General features: G+C 39.5%; 1 protein-coding gene and 1 non-coding gene across 2 annotated transcripts; both read left to right on the forward strand.

Moving 5' to 3' along the window:
* The first annotated feature begins 60 nt into the window (after positions 1–60).
* cpa6 (carboxypeptidase A6) lies at positions 61–16,413 on the forward strand. The gene is made up of 11 exons (XM_040044528.1): positions 61–477; positions 2,799–2,874; positions 6,864–6,988; positions 10,393–10,507; positions 10,941–11,042; positions 11,123–11,227; positions 13,018–13,128; positions 13,528–13,618; positions 14,803–15,005; positions 15,145–15,229; positions 15,492–16,413. The coding sequence occupies exons 1-11, from the start codon at positions 362–364 to the stop codon at positions 15,704–15,706; spliced, it is 1,344 nt and encodes a 447-aa protein (XP_039900462.1). The 5' UTR covers positions 61–361; the 3' UTR covers positions 15,707–16,413.
* Positions 9,239–9,311, forward strand: trnaa-agc. The gene has a single exon. It is a non-coding gene; the product is annotated as a tRNA-Ala (tRNA).
* Positions 16,414–18,548: the final 2,135 nt, after the last annotated feature.

Genomic DNA, 18,548 nt, shown 5'->3' on the forward strand with positions numbered 1-18,548 from the left:
GCTGGCATTAAAGCTCATTATCCTCTCAGAGCACATTACGCACCGGAGAGGGATCCAGTTACCGGCTTCGCCCACACCGGAGCCACGCGATTCAGGTCCTCCTCATTTTAAAAAGAGCTGCTACCCTGCAATTCCCTCCAGAGCTTCAAAGAGTTGATAAAGTATCTCTCGTGTCAGTGGACTGACTTTTTGCACCTTTTCCGTCAGTGGAAGAACTGAACGAGAGTGCACGCCAATACGCGACTTTGCCAAACTGCTGCTGCTGTTGCTGATGGTGGTGGGCTGAACCGAGAATCATCAAGTTTCCATTTTTCTTTTAGTTTATTTGCATCCTTCAGAGTGTCTCCGTCTTTGATCAGAAATGTCACCGGACCACATGGGAGCATTTCGCGCATCGGTTTTACTGACTTGGGTGATAATCTGCAATAACGTGCTGTGTCCCGTCCTCGGCTATCTCTACAACAACCGCTACGCAGGGTGAGTGAAATGCCCCCCCCCATTCATTTCTGAGGCTACTGGGATTCCCATTCACGTAAACACTGAGAGGGAGACAGAAGTGTTTAGAGTGAAGGAAAGGCGCACTTTGACAAGTCGTCTGCAGACACTACCATTTATCTTATGAGAGACTGAACAAAGACAGCCTTTGTGCTCGCCATCTCCACAATCCATGTTTCTCGTTTGAGACATAATGCCATGTTTAAGTTTGCTCTAAATTTTTCCCAGAGTGTTCTTGTTGACTGATGGCATTTGTATAAGACCGTGTCTGTTGTGTCCAGATTACTCAAAATACAGCACAGATGACAGTGGGGATTCTTGAAGCTGCACTGGCTTCCAGCGCAATGTTTTTCTAGTACTAATGCTATGAAGTGTTTTGTTTTTTTTAATCAAAGGTCTTAGTTTATCAGTCTGTCTGCAGGTTCATGTGACTGAATGCAGGCAAAGCACCCCATCGCCTAAATTACTAATATCACTGTTTGACCCCAGATTAAAAATTTGGGGGGCACTTGGACAAAGAGATATTTCCTCTAGGGTTTATGTTTTGGTATCATATAGAAAAGGGAGGTTATCACAACTGGAAGCCTCCTCTTCCAAACTTTTCATTTAATATCATGTAATTCATCAACAGAGCATTATCAGACACTGAAATTTGGATTCTCCAAATGGAGGAAGGCTCAGAGTAGTTTGTTTAAATATAAAATACTACTGAGAGCTTTTCGGTTTAAGGGCCTGAGCGTCTTAAAAACAAATTGCTTCCATCCCAGAAAGGGTTCTGCTGTGAGAATCAACAGACTGACAACTTAAGGACAGCTTTAGCCCCGTAGCTGGTAGAAACAAAGCAAAATGTCTTTGCCAGTCCAGCTTTGTAACAAAAACAGGCTGTCAGCTTTGAGAATCATTAAAACATGAAGGAATGATTTGGCCTAAAAAGCATTGGGATGCTAAAGGCTGTCTTTGTTTACGCCATGCTTATATTACTGTACCAAAGTCCTGTGAACCTTCTTCTAAACGCATGTTACTCTGATGTTTCAGGAACTGTGTTTCAGTATGTCTTCTGTCATTGCTCTTTTCGTGGAAACAGGCTGGGTTTCTTTTTTTTTTTTTAGCAGCGTGAAATGGGGCAGTCACTCATGTGGGACACCCAGACGCCTTTGTTGCTCAGACCTTTAGAATGGCCTACTGCCACCTTTGTTTAGGGGGGGGCCCAACTTCCTGTGTGACAAACCATTAAAAGACTTTTGAAAGAAGTGAAAGACGAAGATGCTCAAAGAGAAGGTGGAAAAGTGTGAAAACCAGGCAAACAGACAGGTTTCTCTGCAGATAAAATAAAGCCTATCGTAAAGAGAATGTAATGAAAATACTGCCGGCATGTTAACTTTAAGGTAAAGTGAAGACGCTGAGATCTGCAGATTTAATGCAACATGATGTAAGATTCACATTGAGGGAAAAGAGAGCCTTTGTTTTGCTGCCAGGCATAAAAACGTGGTTTGCAGACTGGATTAGGAGCACTCACAGGGTTCGCGGGGTTACAGTTTTTTATTTCATTATCTGTGAACATGTCAAGAATTGTATGGGGGTGTAATGATTGCTGTCTCGGTGGTGTAATTTTTAACTTTTTTGCAGTCAAATGTATTCTTGTTTCTTAAGTTCACTCGGGTTTTGTTTTAAATCTCATTGAGTCCATTAATTCTAGTAAGATAAATCTCATTGTTAAATATCTATCTGTAGTTTTATCTGTGTGGATTTATCTAAAATTACACAACTGGAAAAAGGGTTTAACTATATTTTTAAAAGTAGGCAAATGCATTAAACTAATTGATACTTCTAATTTAGAAACAAAAGATCATTATACTATGCTTAAATGGTAAATACATGACATCAGTCCATATTTACAAGATGTACTGATTTGCAGTATGAAAATGTGAAGCAGCTGCCGCTGCTACTGTATGAGGGCTGCCAGGGACTCGTTCCAGGTGCAACCTGCAGAGCTGGAAACGATGAAATATAATCCTTTAATGACACCTCAGACAGATTGTTTGGCTGGGGTCTGATCCTTGTCATCTATACTGAAAAAGGACCCACCCATTTCCCCCCATCTAAAATCTATGCTGCTTTAAGAAGTGTCCTCTTCTATTGGCACAAAAGCCAGTTTCATTACCTGACACAATGGCCCAGATGTTTTTTAAATGATGTGTTTTTTCCAAAACAAAAAAAAAAATGGATCAAAGACCTGTTACAGAGCCATAAAAAAACTTTAGGATACTTTAAAAAAGTGCTTACAAAAGCTTTTCTCTTCACAGTGATCAGGTCTTCAAGATCACGCCGAGTAATGATGAGGAGGTCCGAACCCTAAAAGAAATTCTCGGACACATGAAGGTTGGCACTTTATTTTGTTTCATGTACACCTTTTATATCCATTCCTAGGTGCTATATATTTATGTGATGTGATACTTTTAGCATGTTAAAAGTCTAATATCTGTTATTATTCAGCCCACATGAATGTCTGACAGCTGAACATCGGCCACAGACAAGCAGTTAGCCCCGATGCCGGTGGGATGGTGGGCCGACAAGGCGATGTGACAGTTTCAATGAGGCAGAAAGCAATCGAGTGTGTTCATCTGTCACAGTCAGGACACATTTGCAATCTGAGAGACTGAGATACTGTCAGCGAGACACCCGGCAATCATTTTTAATATGAAACACCAAAAGAAAATTGGATGAAATACAAAGGAGTTTGTCATATTGGGTCAAACGCCTGGATGTCTCACAGCTTAAGAACTAAATGAACATGTGTTTCAAAGATACTGAAATTACAGGGGGGAACCCCCGCAGGACACAACAGCCCTTGCTTCTTTTCCCATATTCATTTGGAAGTAATTACCCATCAGCCTCAGAAACAGCATGGCCTTCATTATACATTGTTTTAGTTTGCTAATGCAAAGCTAAATTGTTTGCAAATTCATAATTCATATCAGGACTCTACTATTTTGTAAGATTAAGACTTACAAAGAGAAATCCAGTGATCCAGTCATCCTCTGTGAGCAGGAACACAAAGCGGATCTATTATCCTTTTCCTTATTTTCTGGAATATATGGCATATGGCTTGTTAGAATGGTGGAGCTTCATATTAAATATGGTTTCAAATAATGAGGTCAAAGTATTTGTAAGTAATATGTGAGCCAAATGTTCAGTTTAACCAGTTTTCTCTTCTGTCTCTCGCTGATGTCAGTGAGAGTGGGTGTTGTTAATACGGCCATCCTCGGGCACAGTTGGTGAGAGATTAGAAGAAAGTTAGTTTACAGCGAGAAGGCAGGGAGCTTGTTTCAGACAGTGGATAGTGGATCAACTGCATCAAGGTCCAGGATCTCTAACAGAGTCAAAGGTGGCAAATGTGGAGTTGGGAAGGAATAATAACACTTTGTCCCTTCTAACAGCTGTCAAAAGGTCAAAAATACACTTAAATTTAAGACTAAAAACGAGAGACTGGGTGCACCTTTTTCCCATGGCTAATTATGTTCATATATTCACAGATGTACAATCTGAGGGTTATTTTGTTTGACAGGTTTGCTATTACATAATAATTACCTTGAAAGTCTGCTTGTAGAAATAATAACTGTAGAGTTCATTTAAAAAATTGAGCCTTGGTGGTTCTAAAATCCTGGTTTTCAGACAGTGTGGTCAGTTTTAGCTTTCTTTGGTATACCATTCACCGCAAGTGGTCCAGGAACGCCAGGCCAGTATGGCCCAAAACAGAAAAAGGATTGAAGAGAGACAAAAAACCAGAGAAGTACTTAGTAAATGCTTTTTGATTTGTAGGGAGCGACACTAAGAGAGAGCCAGGTTCCTGGTCGGGCCTCAGTTTTCTGTATGAATGGGCAGTGGACAGGGTGCTTCAAGGCCACCCAACCAAAGCAGCAGCAGCCACTGTTTGGACAGCTGTGGACATGTGTTTTCAGTAGCTTGTTCACACTGCCATGCCTCCAGTGTCAAGTCAAACTTTTCATTTTCAGGGTAGGCATGAGGTCGAATACACTTCAGGGTGCAGGTGAGTCAAAAATCGGACGCATCACAGACAAAATAGCATCATTTTTTAGAGATCTCCTTTTACCTGGGCTCCTCATTTTGGAAAAAGCTCGGCAGTGTCTTCAACTAAGGATTTCTTTCCTCCCTAAAATGTTAAAAAAAAAACAAAAAAACAACATATATAGAAAAAAAAAGTCAAGAACAAGCTCTTAAAGTTAAATACTCTCATATTGCTTTTGTGCTCTGACCAACTATTTAAAGCTCGAGAACATTTAGTTTATTTGTACATAAGAAAAAGCCGGAAACCCTTTAGAGCTGAGGAGATGGAAATGGGTATTACACTTATGATAGCTTTGCATGAAAACACGGGCTTTACGTGGTTACTGATAGTTTTCCTTTCAAACAACGGATAGAGTAAACCGCTAACAGTTCCAGCTGTAACAGCCGAGACTAAACTGAGATAAACAGAAACATTCAGGGCCTTGATGGGAGCTACAAAAAAGAATTAGCTTCGGTTTCTTTTGGGGCTCATGTTAGATTTGTTTGAGACATCCACAGGCTAATATGAAACTGATATTCCTGTCATATTGAAATCATTTTATATGTTTGTAGAGAACTTTCAGCGTTTTCCTATAGATGACATCATCATAAGTGGAAAATCTCTTTTCCACAGCAGGAGAGACAGTCTTTGTTAACAGGCTGTTGCTGAATTTGAGGATAAAACTGTCACAATCCATGTGGGCCTTACAGGTTTTCAGAATAAATATTGATTGCTCCAGGTATGACTGACCTCCAAACAGATTTAATGCATTTAAGATGCTATAGCTTGTCTAATTCAGCTTAGACAGCCCCGTTAGCATTGTTGGCATTCTTATATTAAATCTACCTTGGCCAACTTGATTTCATTTACTTGATTTCACCTCATCTGGCCCAAGGGGAGCCAGCTCCATTTTTATTGAACCGTAACTTTTTCTTTCTTGTTCTGCCCGTGTCTGTGCTACATCAACCAAAACAAAACAAATCCAATTTATGGCTACGCTGCAAATAAACAATCAAGAGATAAAAGATTTATAAGGCAGACGAAGAATGCCTCTTTGAGGCACATAAATACAGCTATAAAATGTTAACTTAAGGAATTGTATTATCTGATCAGGGACATTTGAGTGCCTTCTGGCATATGTGTTTTGGATTTGTTTTGCTAAAAGACGAGCGGTGCTGAAACATTTGGGGTACTTAACCATTTGGAAACACCATAAAAGTGCAGGAATAGAGAGGGGTTCACACTCAGGGGCACCATGCATTCCAGCTGAGGGTATTTGACCCTTCTGGCTCTAAACGTAGTTAAATTATTCTGGTATGCATTCTGTAAAGCATTAAACCAATTGACACATTAACAAGCATGTGCATGTTTTGCCCCCATGCAGAAAATGAAAGCCAGCTGAGGGCGTACACATCTGCAAACATAGAAACAGCAATCTCTTTACAGTGACTACAGTGCTTTTACTGGTAGATCAGTTGCTTCCTGTTTGTTTTAAATCCTTTTAAATTCTCGTCTTCTCCGCTTTTTTCCACTGTTTTACTGCTATAGTTACTATGTGGTTTATTATTTGTTTATTTGGTTGGCAAGGATATCTGGCTGTTAGGACTCTGGCTATCACATCGTGATAAGTACTGAAAGACCTTGTTATCAAAGATATTTGAGGTCATATAGTAGAGGAGAAAGCCAAGTGAGGTTTATTTACTCTGGATTGTGCATCGGTTTTTGCTCCGTTGAATCATTCCCCAAATTTGCTTGATCACGGAAGTAGGAATGGTTCCCTGTTTGGGTCTTAATAAAACTGTGTGCGTGTGCGTGCTTGCATTTGATAGAAAGTGTTTAAAGGTGTAGAATAAAGTATGAATGAGTGAATATGGTTTGTAGTAAAGTGCTTTGAATGATTAGTTAGGTTAGAAGAGCACAATATTATGAAGCCTGAATGCGGTCCAATATATTGATTGATTAGTTTGTCCAGCACGTGTTTGGAACACCACAAACACAACAACTAGCTGATCGTCCTGAGCATAAATGAGTAATCCACGAGTAGTTGGGAAAATAGAACAAGATTATTTTAAAACTGCATTGTCATTAGCACTCCTGGCACCTTTCATGGGAAAGTTTCTATCGATAAGCAGGGCTAGTGCATGGAAAATTTCATGAATTAAATTTGATACTTTTTAAGATAAAACTGTCGTTTCAGTGAGGCTGCTTTTGCCCAAGAACACTTTCACAGTGTAAGAACTTTTACATTACTGCTGGGTGTTTCTGTCACTGTAACCCTAATATGTTCACTGTGTTCCATTAGGTGGATTTCTGGCAGCCCAACAGTGCTTCTCTAATCTGTCACAATGCCACAGTGGATGTCCACGTGAAACGTAACGACACGCAAGGTTTACACAAACGCTTAAAACGGGAAAATATTGATTATCGGTAAGTATAAAAGCATGGACACTCATATTTACTCTCATGCATGCACCCTTTGACACATCTGTTATCCAAAGGTTGTTTACTCAGCTTTCTCATAACAGAATATGTGATTTGCACATGCAGAATAGGCCATAGTTTGCACGCAAAGGCCCTCATATTTCCACAAAGCTGGGACACACACACACACACGTACATCAGAGACACTCTATCAATCTGCTCCAAAAAGCAACGCTTTCATCTCTCGACACCATCCCTCATCAAAATTAGCGCTGAAATGATGGAGTTTTATCAAAGCAGCCACAGCTAGAAAAAATTCCATTGTCATCTCAGTCCTCGGGGAGGAATTGAAGCGCAGAGGAGGATTTTTTTTTTTTCCACTGTCTGTTGACTGATTGAGGATTTTTCACAAAATGGTTTACGCGGCGGGGGGGACAGGCTTTGGTGGGTGGTTAGGGGTTTCATTTTGTTCATCTCAGTATATTCACAGGATAATGACCCAATTTTTAGCATCATTAAAGGAGTTGTGGATAGAAACTGTTATAGAAGGACGTTATGAGGAAATGTATTTTAGTACGTACCTGCTATAAAAAATGCTTTGAAAAAGATCACATGATATGCTTTAGACTCAGGTGGGAGGTGAAGAAGGATCGTATGTGTACAGGTAATGATGCTTATAACTGTGGTTTAACTTCAATTACACCATATTTCGTAATTCATAAAGAGTAGCAGCATAACTGCTATGATTCTTCCTACCAGCAGGGAGATTGATGAGGTGGAAAACTGGTTTAGATGTTGCAAGAGATGAGAGAGGGTGACCTTAGTTATATGCATGGTCTCATCAATGAGTCAACAATAAAACCAGGAGTCCTGATTTACTGCCTCATCCCAGCACCCCCAAATACCTGTGTGCTTCATTCACAGCGGTAGTGCAGTCAATAGGGACACAATTTATCAGGTATTTGTATATACAAAGACATCATCTCTACAGGCAACAACACATGAGAGAAGCAAAATTAAAAGACAAACTCATACAGACCCTGCTTATCATTAGTTTGCATTATTTCCAAATGTGAAATGTGTTTTCCTGGATCCTGGTAATTTGATCAAAAATTACTTTTGTCACTAATCACCTGTGTTATTTGTTCCATGTACAGTCCAACCCCCTGACAAGCCAACAACAGACATGGTGCAAGATTTATACAGATTTAGTCCCTTCAGAAGCTTACGTATCCACAACCATGTCGGTTGTGGATACGTAAGGTTAGTCTAGAAGAAATAACTGAAATTATACGATGCATTTCAAAATGTACAACCCCAATTTAAAAAAAAACATGTAGACATGTAAAATGTAAATAAAAACTGAATGCAATTTACAAATCTGGTAAACACATATTTTATTCACAATAAAAACAGAAAAGATGTCAAATATTTAAACTCAAATGCACTATTTTAAGAAACAGTAAGGTCATTTTGAGTTTGATGACAGCAACACATTTCAAAAAGTTGGGACAGGGCCATGTTTGCCACTTTGAAGCATCCCCTTTTCTTTTAATAGCAGTCTGTAAATGTGGGGGACTGTGGGAACTGATGAGACCAGCTGCTGGACTTTGGGGAGACGAATGTTGTCCCATTGCTGTCTCATATGAGATCCTTGGATTCTAGCTGCTCTACAGTCTTCTGTCTTCTTTGTTGTATTTTTCATTTCATGATGTGTCAGATGTTTTCAGTAAATGGTCTGGACTGCAGGAAAGATGCAGTGTGCAATTTAGCATTGTAGATCTATCATCACTATTAGATAAGATAAGATTAGACTTTATTGATCCCACGACGGGGAAATTTTTGCGTTACCTCAGCTCAGGTACAGATATCAGACGGAAAAATATCAGAAGAAAAAATACAAATAAAGTACAAATAAAAAATAATTGCGATAATACACTATATACAACGGTAGCATGCACAGTATATGATTATGGATATCTATCTATCTATCTATCTATCTATCTATCTATCTATCTATCTATCTATCTTAAATGAGCCCAGAGTAGATGGCAGTGTTTCTGGATCATGTTTACATGTGGCTTGTGTGAAAGCGCTTTAACCCCCATTTGTGGATGCCACGGAAAACCGTGTGTACAGTGATATCTGGAAGTGTTCCTGATCTCATGCAGTGATTTCCATGACATATTAAGCATACCTGTTTTAATGCAGTGCTGCCTGCGAACCTGATGAGAGCGGAGTTAGCTCGGGCTTAGCGGGGAATTAGCTCAAATGGTAGAGCGCTCGCTTAGCATGCGAGAGGTAGCGGGATCGATGCCCGCATTCTCCAGTATCATTTTGGGGTGGCTGTAGCTCAGGAGGTCGAGCAGGTCATCTATTGATCGGACCCCAAATATTCTTGGGCAAGATATTTAACCAGAGTTTCTCTCCAATTCAGCCATCGCAGAGTGAATGGTAGTTAGTAAGCACCTAAAAGCAGAGAGGACCGTGCTTGGGTGAATGTGGCATGTTGTATATAGAGCGCTTTGAGTACTCCAGGAGAATAAAAATGCGCTATATAACTATCAGTCCATTTACCATGTCATTTTTAGCTTAGTCCTTTACGCACAGATTTCTCCAAAATATATGATAATAATTTATCATCAACTGTAGATGATGAGATATTCACAGAGATATTCACTTGTGAGAAACTGCCTCTCTAAGATGGTCTTTTTGTCATATTAACGATGCATTGATAATTAATAGTTTCAAAATGTCCCTTCACTTGTTTCTTTTTAGCACCGCTGGTTTTGACTGCCTTTTGTTTCCCCCACCAGTCCAACTGTTTTGAGACCTTTTGCTGCCATCAAATTAAAATTATCTTATTTTTTTTTTTATTAAAATTGCATTTTATCAATAGAATATTTTGTATTTTTTCTGTGTTCTATTGTGAATAAATGTTGGTTTATAAGATTTACAAAGCATTGCATTCTGTTTACATGGCATTCCAACATTTTTGGAATTGGGGCTTCTAAACTTTTGAGCTGAGCTCACGAGTTCTTTCCTGAACTTCTCCCATTTTACAGAATTGCAATCTCTAAATCCCAGCCTCCTATTTGGACTGAATTTGGATGGAAATTTAAAGTGTAGTGACTCATCACTTACAGAAAAATGCTCCCCAGTGCTTCCTGATATGAATCTCCACACATTAGCTGCACAATGAGACGTAGGGCAGCTCTGTTTCTGTATTCTTTAGATTACATTACTTATGTTTCCCTTTGGCTAGTTCACACCCTGCTCTATCTTTGTATTAACTGTCTAATAAACCATACACCATACAGTCAGAGTACCAAATGTGCCGATGGGAAACATGCTACAGTGGTTATAATGTGTACTATGTTTGTCTGCTTCATTCTCTTTCATTCACGCAGGGTATTTATCTCCAATCTACAGAAGGAAATTGAAAAGCAGACGGGATATCGCTCCTCTCGCAAGCGGAGGTCAGAGGCTCAGTATGACTACGAGGTTTACCACTCTCTGGAAGAGGTAGACATGAAGCCCAACATCTACCTAACTATCTCTCATTCCCCTCTGCTCTCTAATCTATTGCACCCACAAGGTAAACAGAAAACCTCTCTAAGGGTGCTTTCTCTCAATTACACAGTTCCACATGTGTCTTTCCCACGGCCTCGCGCTTTCACACACCGAGACGTGCGCTCCACTTCAGACACTTCACAGCTTTAGAGTGTTTATTTTCCCAGGTTGATCAGGCTCCTGGTTTGCAAATCTTTCAAGCCCTATGAAACAGCATAGCTCAGAGGACAAATCTTTTGTCCTTTGAGCTTTCATCCTCTCCCTCAATGTACAACACACGTTTACAAAGCACACAGATGTGCAATAATGCATAGTAATTACTTCTGAAAATTATGTAAACAAGTCTTTTAAGATCCACTTCCCTGCATCATTTCCTGTCCCTCAGATCCAGAGCTGGATGTTTATGATGAACACAACCCACCCCAATCTGGTTGACGTGTTCTCTGTTGGGAAGTCATATGAAGGAAGACCGCTTTATGTGCTTCAGGTAGGAGAGGAGGCACATTAAAACTAAGAAACACACTGTCTTGTCCTAATCTAAAGCTAAAAATGCTCGTGTCCTGTCAGCTAGGAAAGAAACGTCGTCTCCAGAAGAAAGCTGTGTGGATCGACTGTGGTGTTCACGCCAGAGAGTGGATAGGACCTGCATTCTGCCAGTGGTTTGTTAAAGAGGTGCTTATAATGTCTGCAGATTGCAATGTATATCCCGCTGATTGCCTGCTGTAGATCATCATTCAGGCTATCTGTGACATATGGTCTGTTCATCAAAGCGCCAACATCTGTTCACTTGTCATTTACAGCTATCCAAATACTTAAGAAAATACTTTACAGCTAAAATGCTGGAAATAACACAGGCATTTACGCAAGTTCCTTTGCACCCTTAAAGTCTCCGTGCTCTCTGAAGTGAGGACGGTACCAGACCAGAGCCAGACATTAACTGCAAGAACATTTAATGGCTCATTTTATAATGCTTAAATGCCAGATGAGTGGGATTTTCAACACGGTCCAGCACAATAAGTGCCAGAAAGTAAAGAAAATTAAAGGAAAATCTGTTATCTGTAAAGCTAGAGCGCTGACTTCAAGTGAATTCCAAAGGATTGTTTTGGGTGTTTTTTTGAATGTTACCTGTGAGGTGCATTAAAACCAGCTGTTTTAAAATCCTCTTATTTTGAGGTGTAAATAACTGCTTAAACATCAGCTAGTAAAAAGTGTATTACACTGAACCTTACCGTTCACAGAACAATGATTTGTTGCACTAACATTCTCCGGTATGATGGTTCAGTTCAAATTTCTAGAAAGGCAAAAGTCAAATACATGACTGTTTCACCTTAAATGGACTCATGATGAACGGAAATACAAATGCGCTGTGGTGTAGTGACAGAGGTAGGCCACTGGAGGTCAGGGTGCCATCTTTGTTCAAGCCTTAAGCACATTAACCTTGGCCTCAGTCTGGTTAAAAGGCAGATATAAGCAGCATTAGCCCAGTGCCCAGGTCTCATAGCTCCAATCCTCTTATGCTGTCAGACTCAGTTGTTTGAATGCACAATAGATAATGAGCCTGAATACAATATAAAAAGGATACACTGCTCAGAAATAATTAAAGGAACACTTGATCATCACAGTGTAACATAAAGTCATTTAAATTTCAGGGATATCAATCTATGCAGAAACCTTTGTGAATCAATTTCAGTTGCTTTCATGCAAATGAAAGTGACAACAAGTGCACCGGAGAGGCAAAAACAAAGACCACCCCCCAAAAAAGAACGAGTTTGCAGGTGGTAGTCACAGACATTTGCTCTCTCCTTATCCCTAATGACTGATTTTTCTCCATTCTTGCTTTTTGCTCACGTCCCTGCCACATATGGTAGCATGAGACAGTACCTGCAGCCCATTCTGCTTGCACAGGTAATCCGGCTCCTCCAGAATGGCGCATTCACAAAAGAGTATTAGGGTCACTGGGGAAAAAAAGTGTGGACATCTTTTTTTTTTCCAGAATTTTGGAAAAGAAAACACCCCAAAAAGAGAACAAGTTTGCAGGTGGTGGTCACAGACAGGCAAACACAGACAAATTGAGGCATCTCTAAGATGTGCTCACTGTGAGGCCGCTCTGGCAAATGCCAATCAAGCATCCTTATAAGTTTCATGGAGTTTGAATCTCAAAATTTGGTCAGATAAATGCATGTGGAAGTCATTTTGTGAGGCGTTGGCAGTGCTCCTCTCGGCCCAAAGGAGCAGTTACTAATCCTGATGCCCTTCCACCGCCCTGTCCAGCTCTCCCGGTATCTTCTCCACATTGAGACTGTGCTGGGAGACACAGCAAATGCTCTTGTGATGGCACGTATGAACGTTTTGCCCTGAGAGAGCTGGGCTATCAGTGCAACCAGAAGGGGCTGCAAGTACATGCCTCTTCAGTTGAGTATGTTTTATAATTACACTGGACTTACATTATATTATTATTACAGGCTATCAACTCATACCAATATGACTCTGTGATGACAAGACTACTGAACCAGCTCAACTTCTACATCATGCCTGTCTTTAATGTGGATGGCTATCGTTTCAGCTGGATTACGGTACTGTAGGCTTTTCTGCTGGTCTTTCTATATATACATTTTTAAGAGGAAGCTTTTCTTAGAGGGGAAGCACATTTTACATATACATTTTATTGCATTTTTTTTGGACTGCTTGCTAAAACCAAGGCAAAGAAGGGAAGCTGGAAGCTTGTTTTTTTCCACCTACAGATTGTAGAATAATTTTAAAGAAAGAAAAAATGTCTACGTATAAACAGGAGAAATAATAATGCAATTTATGTTATTACATGATATTACATGTTATTATGCTGCTTAATTTATGTTTAATTGTCTATATTTTTTGCTGCATGCAGGAAGAATGAACCTGTTGTTCAGATGTGTTTTACTGCCAGTGGACAAGAACGTGTTTTTTTTTTTTTCTGTTTTGTTTTTTGCCTGCAGGATCGGTTCTGGAGAAAGACACGGTCCAAAAATCACAAGTTCCACTGCAGGGGAGTGGACGCTAACAGAAACTGGAAAGTAAAATGGTGTGGTAGGTAAAATAACACCTGACAAATCTGACTAAGAGTATATATGTGCCCCTATGTGCGTAGGAACAACTACATCCATTTGTTCTCATTTATTCTCTAGAGAGTGAGGACATAGGCTGAAAATAGAATAAAGTTTTTTTGTGATACATCTAGACACACAGGAGTGGAAGATTTCTTTATACCTCATGAAGAACATCTCTTCAAGGGAACGCTCGGTCATGAATTCACAGCATTTAGAGTTCTGGCATATGACAGTTTGAGAATATGTGCAAAATATATGATAAAAGTCTGGAAATGGTGTGAGAAATGTACCATAATTAAATGAATTATAGTCTATTTGATTAGTCAGTAATGGACTGCTGTAAAAAGGCATGAAGCAGGACAGAGTGAGCCCAAAGATAGCATTCAGTCTGACTGAAATTCATGGTTTTTCATTTGCCTCTGCTATTTATAGATATATTTAAGAAGGACTTTCAAGTGTAAATGTACATCATGATAATTGAGCCTTAGAAAAAGTATCCCTGAAATAAACTTTGAAATATGCCTTTTTTTCTCCCATAATTTCTAAAGTAACAAACACATTTCAGACTAATACTAGTCACCTTAGAAGCCCTTTTTACTTCGTAGTTTTAAAAATACGGCTTTAATTAAAACCAGCATGTGTTCAGATGCTTTTCTCTTTACTTTTTTGGGTCAAGGTGAGTGAAACAAGGTTGTCTGCAAAGGATTATAATGTGATCATATTTCAGTCTGTGTCTTTATTAGTTCCCCTTCACGCTGGCATTTGGTTTTCTAGACTTTTCCAGTCTTACTGACCACTCAAAGAGCTTTACACAACAAACCCCATTCATCCATTTACACACATTCACACAGCACTTTATTCTGTGCTCTTAATGCTCTCTAAAGCTCTTTTTTCCCCTCTCACATGGCCACACGTGTGGCCGATTTAGAATCACCTATCCACCAAACACACTTATCTTTGAACTGTGGGAGGAACGCACACACGCTCCACGCAGAAACGCCGCAGGAAAGTTTGTGCCAACAATGCGAACTACTGCTCTACTTCCATTTCTTTACACTTACTGCTTGGTCACTGTTGCTGGATTAAGGATGCCACTTAAAGCATCCTGGTATGGTTAGAAGATATGATGACGTGGTTTCATCCTTTCTCCCTTTGCTTCCCCAGATGAAGGTGCCTCTTCTCATCCGTGCGATGACACGTATTGCGGTCCCTTCCCCGAATCTGAACCTGAAGTCAAAGCTGTCGCTAAGTTCCTGCGCAAGCACAAGAAACGCGTGGAAGCATACATATCCATTCATGCCTATGCACAAATGCTGCTTTACCCATATTCCTACAAGTATGCCACAATCCCCAACTTCAACTGTGTGGTAAGATATCTATTGCTTAACACTCACTGAGTTTAATTTTTTTAATTAATCTGAGAGAGCTGCTTAGTACAGATCCTTTGATAGTGTTAAAGAAATGCAGTATGTGAGATGAGCTGGCCTTCTGCTTTCATGCATCCAGGAGTCAGCAGCTCACAATGCAGTGACAGCATTGTACTCTGCCTATGGCGTGAAGTACAGATACGGACCTGCCTCCACAACTCTGTGTGAGTTCCTCGAATCCTTCTAATATTGCGCTCTGGCAATGGAAATGAGCTGTTATTCATTTTAAACTTAGGAGAAAAATGCCAGTTTTCTAATATACAAGATCAATTCAGAGTTGCCTTGAATGTTGCTCTAGAGAGGAGCGATATCTAAACGCTCACCTGCAGCAACAGAAATGGAACGCTTTAAAATCAAAGCTACTTAACTTAAGGTATTCCTGTTTTAAGCTTTCCTTACCCTTGTCTATTTTGCACTTCCTTGCAGACGTCAGCTCAGGAAGCTCTATCGACTGGGCATACAGGAACGGGATCCCCTACGCATTTGCATTTGAGTTGAGGGATACGGGATATTTTGGTTTCCTTCTACCCGAATCCCTAATAAAGCCAACCTGCACTGAGACTATGAGAGCCGTGAAAGCCATCGCATCAGGAGTGCTGAAGAAGTGCAAGACAGATAGGGAGAAATTTCCATATATATGACCACACCCTCCGACTTACCTATCTTAGCACCTAATATTTTCCTGAGATTTCATATTCCGCTCAGATGTTATCAAGCGAAGAACTGACAAAGATCCTCAGAGCGTGAATTTGAATTTGTCGTTCATCTTATTCTCCTTTTTCTGATAACAGCTGATGGTGATGTATTTTTGTGTGCAAACAAACCAAACACTAAACAAACACTTGAACCCTACAGGATCTTTTAAGTAATGCATCTTTTAAAAAAAAGTTTATTTTTTACAGTGAATAGTGGTCATGCGATCACTCATTATGCTACAGCAGCACTTTTATGGTAAAGATAAAGCTAATATTTTTTATGTCTTCTAAAATGTGCTTTATTAAATACAAGTTTAAAAAGAACAAGATCTTTAAGCCTGTTTTTATTCTGGTTGTTTTTTTTTTATTCTAGGAAATATTCTTACCAAGTGCCACTCTAGATTTTCATAAAATGCGTAAAAACCTTTATTACTAATAATAAATATGCTCAAAGTGGTAAATTTCAGTGTAGATCTTTTTTCTCTCTTTCATTTGGTTCAGACTAACATTTAGAAAGAATGACCTGTGACCTCAGCAGCTTACTGTGTCATTACTCAGGCATGGAAAAAGACAGTGTCTGAAATGTTTACTTGTGCTTGGCTATGTTCTTATCATGAGATCTTTTTAAGTGTCTGACCTGAATAAACGTTGTTTTATAAAACAAAATATATTTTTTGTAATTGAATTTCTGTCTTCTTTGCCTTTCTGCTTGTCCGCTTTTACAGGTGTACATTTTGTTTTGGCCTATTTTCATTTAGTTTGGCCTCTGGCTGCAACTGACATCATTAGAAATAATTCATTCCTAATAGCTTTCATGCAAACATCTACAAGAAGGTTAAAGGTCACGCTTTCAGCCCTCATTTATGTTCTGTCAGTGTTTTGCACACATACTCGTCGCCATGTTTGATGATAAACATCATTGTAGTCAGCAGATGTTTATAATGAATAACGTTCTGACCTTTTTTGATTTAACTAATAGCATTTAATGATCGATTCAAACATCTGCCTCTTATTTTAGTTTCTTCGTAGCCAGTCTGCAGATTCTGCAGCTCTGCTCTTATTTATGGATTCAGAAACGGTGGGACTGACACGCGGGACAGTCCGATCCGAGTGAAAGTGAACTATACCGCCCACAACTGCCAAATCTGTGTTGTCAAATTGCCAGATTTCCTGGATGTGTTGCACTCTGCTAAAGGCTGTAAAATGCAGTGTAGCACCATCTGAATGTGTGGATATGCACAGTTATGTATGAGGTAAGGCAATAAGCAAAATACCATAAAGATTAAATTGACTGGGAAATTATAACGGAAATTAACCACAGACAAATAAGTTGCCATGTGCAGGGATTTAAAATTGCTCTGCCACCAAAAATGAAGCCTGCGATCACTCTTGAACTGATTTGATACATGAGCAAAACAAAAAGCAGCAACTTGAAATTGTCTTTTTTTAAGGTTTTAAGTTCTGCTGAAATCTTTAAAGAAAACTACATTTGCATTCATTCACGAGTAAAGTGTGTTAACCCCCTCCTCCAAAAAATCTGTGGGTCCTTACAAGGATGACAATCAGATCTATTTACGCTGTATTGTTTCTAAATGTAGAGTTAAGTGGGTCCGTTATGATTAACTGAGAATCCCAAAAGGATCGACTTCAGTTCTGTTTGAGTTAACTGTATCATGATCCCTTCATAGGCTACTACATATTTACTACAATGAAAATGTTTAACAAAATGCCCACAGGGATACCACACACAGGTTTGCTGTAGGTCATGTGCATGTCATGTCAGAGGAAAGTTATGTTTTATTCAACAAAAGACAGCAAACTCTTCTGCTTGGTGGTTTAAGGCACTGTGGCAACATGTTACGCCAGGGCTTTCACACATAGGTTTAATACGACTATGAAGGTTTATATGCAAAGACAGTTTTGCCTCTGTAAACCACCACAGTGAATTTTAAAATCAAACTATCAATATGTGACTGAAGTGCATTAATTACAGACATTCCTATACATTTAATATAAAATTATTTGGACAAACTAATATAATTTTATATATGATGCTTTTAATACTTAATACTCTAATACTTTGCAGCCAATGAGTGACTGAAGCCTGGACCCTTAGTGCTGTGTTTCCTCTCAAGCTGCTGCTTGTTTGTGGTTCTTCCTGCATTCAGTTTGGCCTTTCATAACTAGAAAGAAAAAAAAGCTCTTCTTGGTGGAAATTAAGTGACTGAATTGGCCTTTAAAGAACATCCCATTTCTTTGATTTGAGAAACTCCTGGGTTGCTTTTGCAGTATGCTTTGGGTCATTATCCACTTGCTCTGTGAAGTTGTGTCTGATCAGTCTTGCAGTATTTGGCTGAAGCAGAGCAGAGAGCGAGATAGAGAACCTTTTACACTTCAATTAAATGAGGTGCCCAGTGCATCAGACTACTGATTTGGCTGACTGAAGCTTTTCCTGTCTCACTTATGGGTTTGTTTAGGTTCCCAGTCCAATAATAACCTACAATACCTGCGCTGTAATCTCTTTGGGCCTCAAATGTGAAATTCCAGTGAAAATGTATTAATTTTGAGCTTCTGAAACTTGGCAATTTTTAAAAAAAAATGGCTTTAAATCCTAAACATTTAATGCAATTTTTGTGTAAAACCCCTTTAAATGAAGTCTGCTCCTCAGCGGCGGTGCACAGAACCAAAACTACAGAAAAAATGTGTCTTGGTCTAACAAATCGTGGATCTCAGGTGTACATGAATGTGCAGACACAGCTCGGGTGCAGGGACACTCTCATCTCCGTCC

The sequence above is a fragment of the Simochromis diagramma genome, unplaced genomic scaffold, assembly GCF_900408965.1.
Source record: "Simochromis diagramma unplaced genomic scaffold, fSimDia1.1 OVJJ01000602.1, whole genome shotgun sequence".
NCBI lineage: Eukaryota > Metazoa > Chordata > Actinopteri > Cichliformes > Cichlidae > Simochromis > Simochromis diagramma.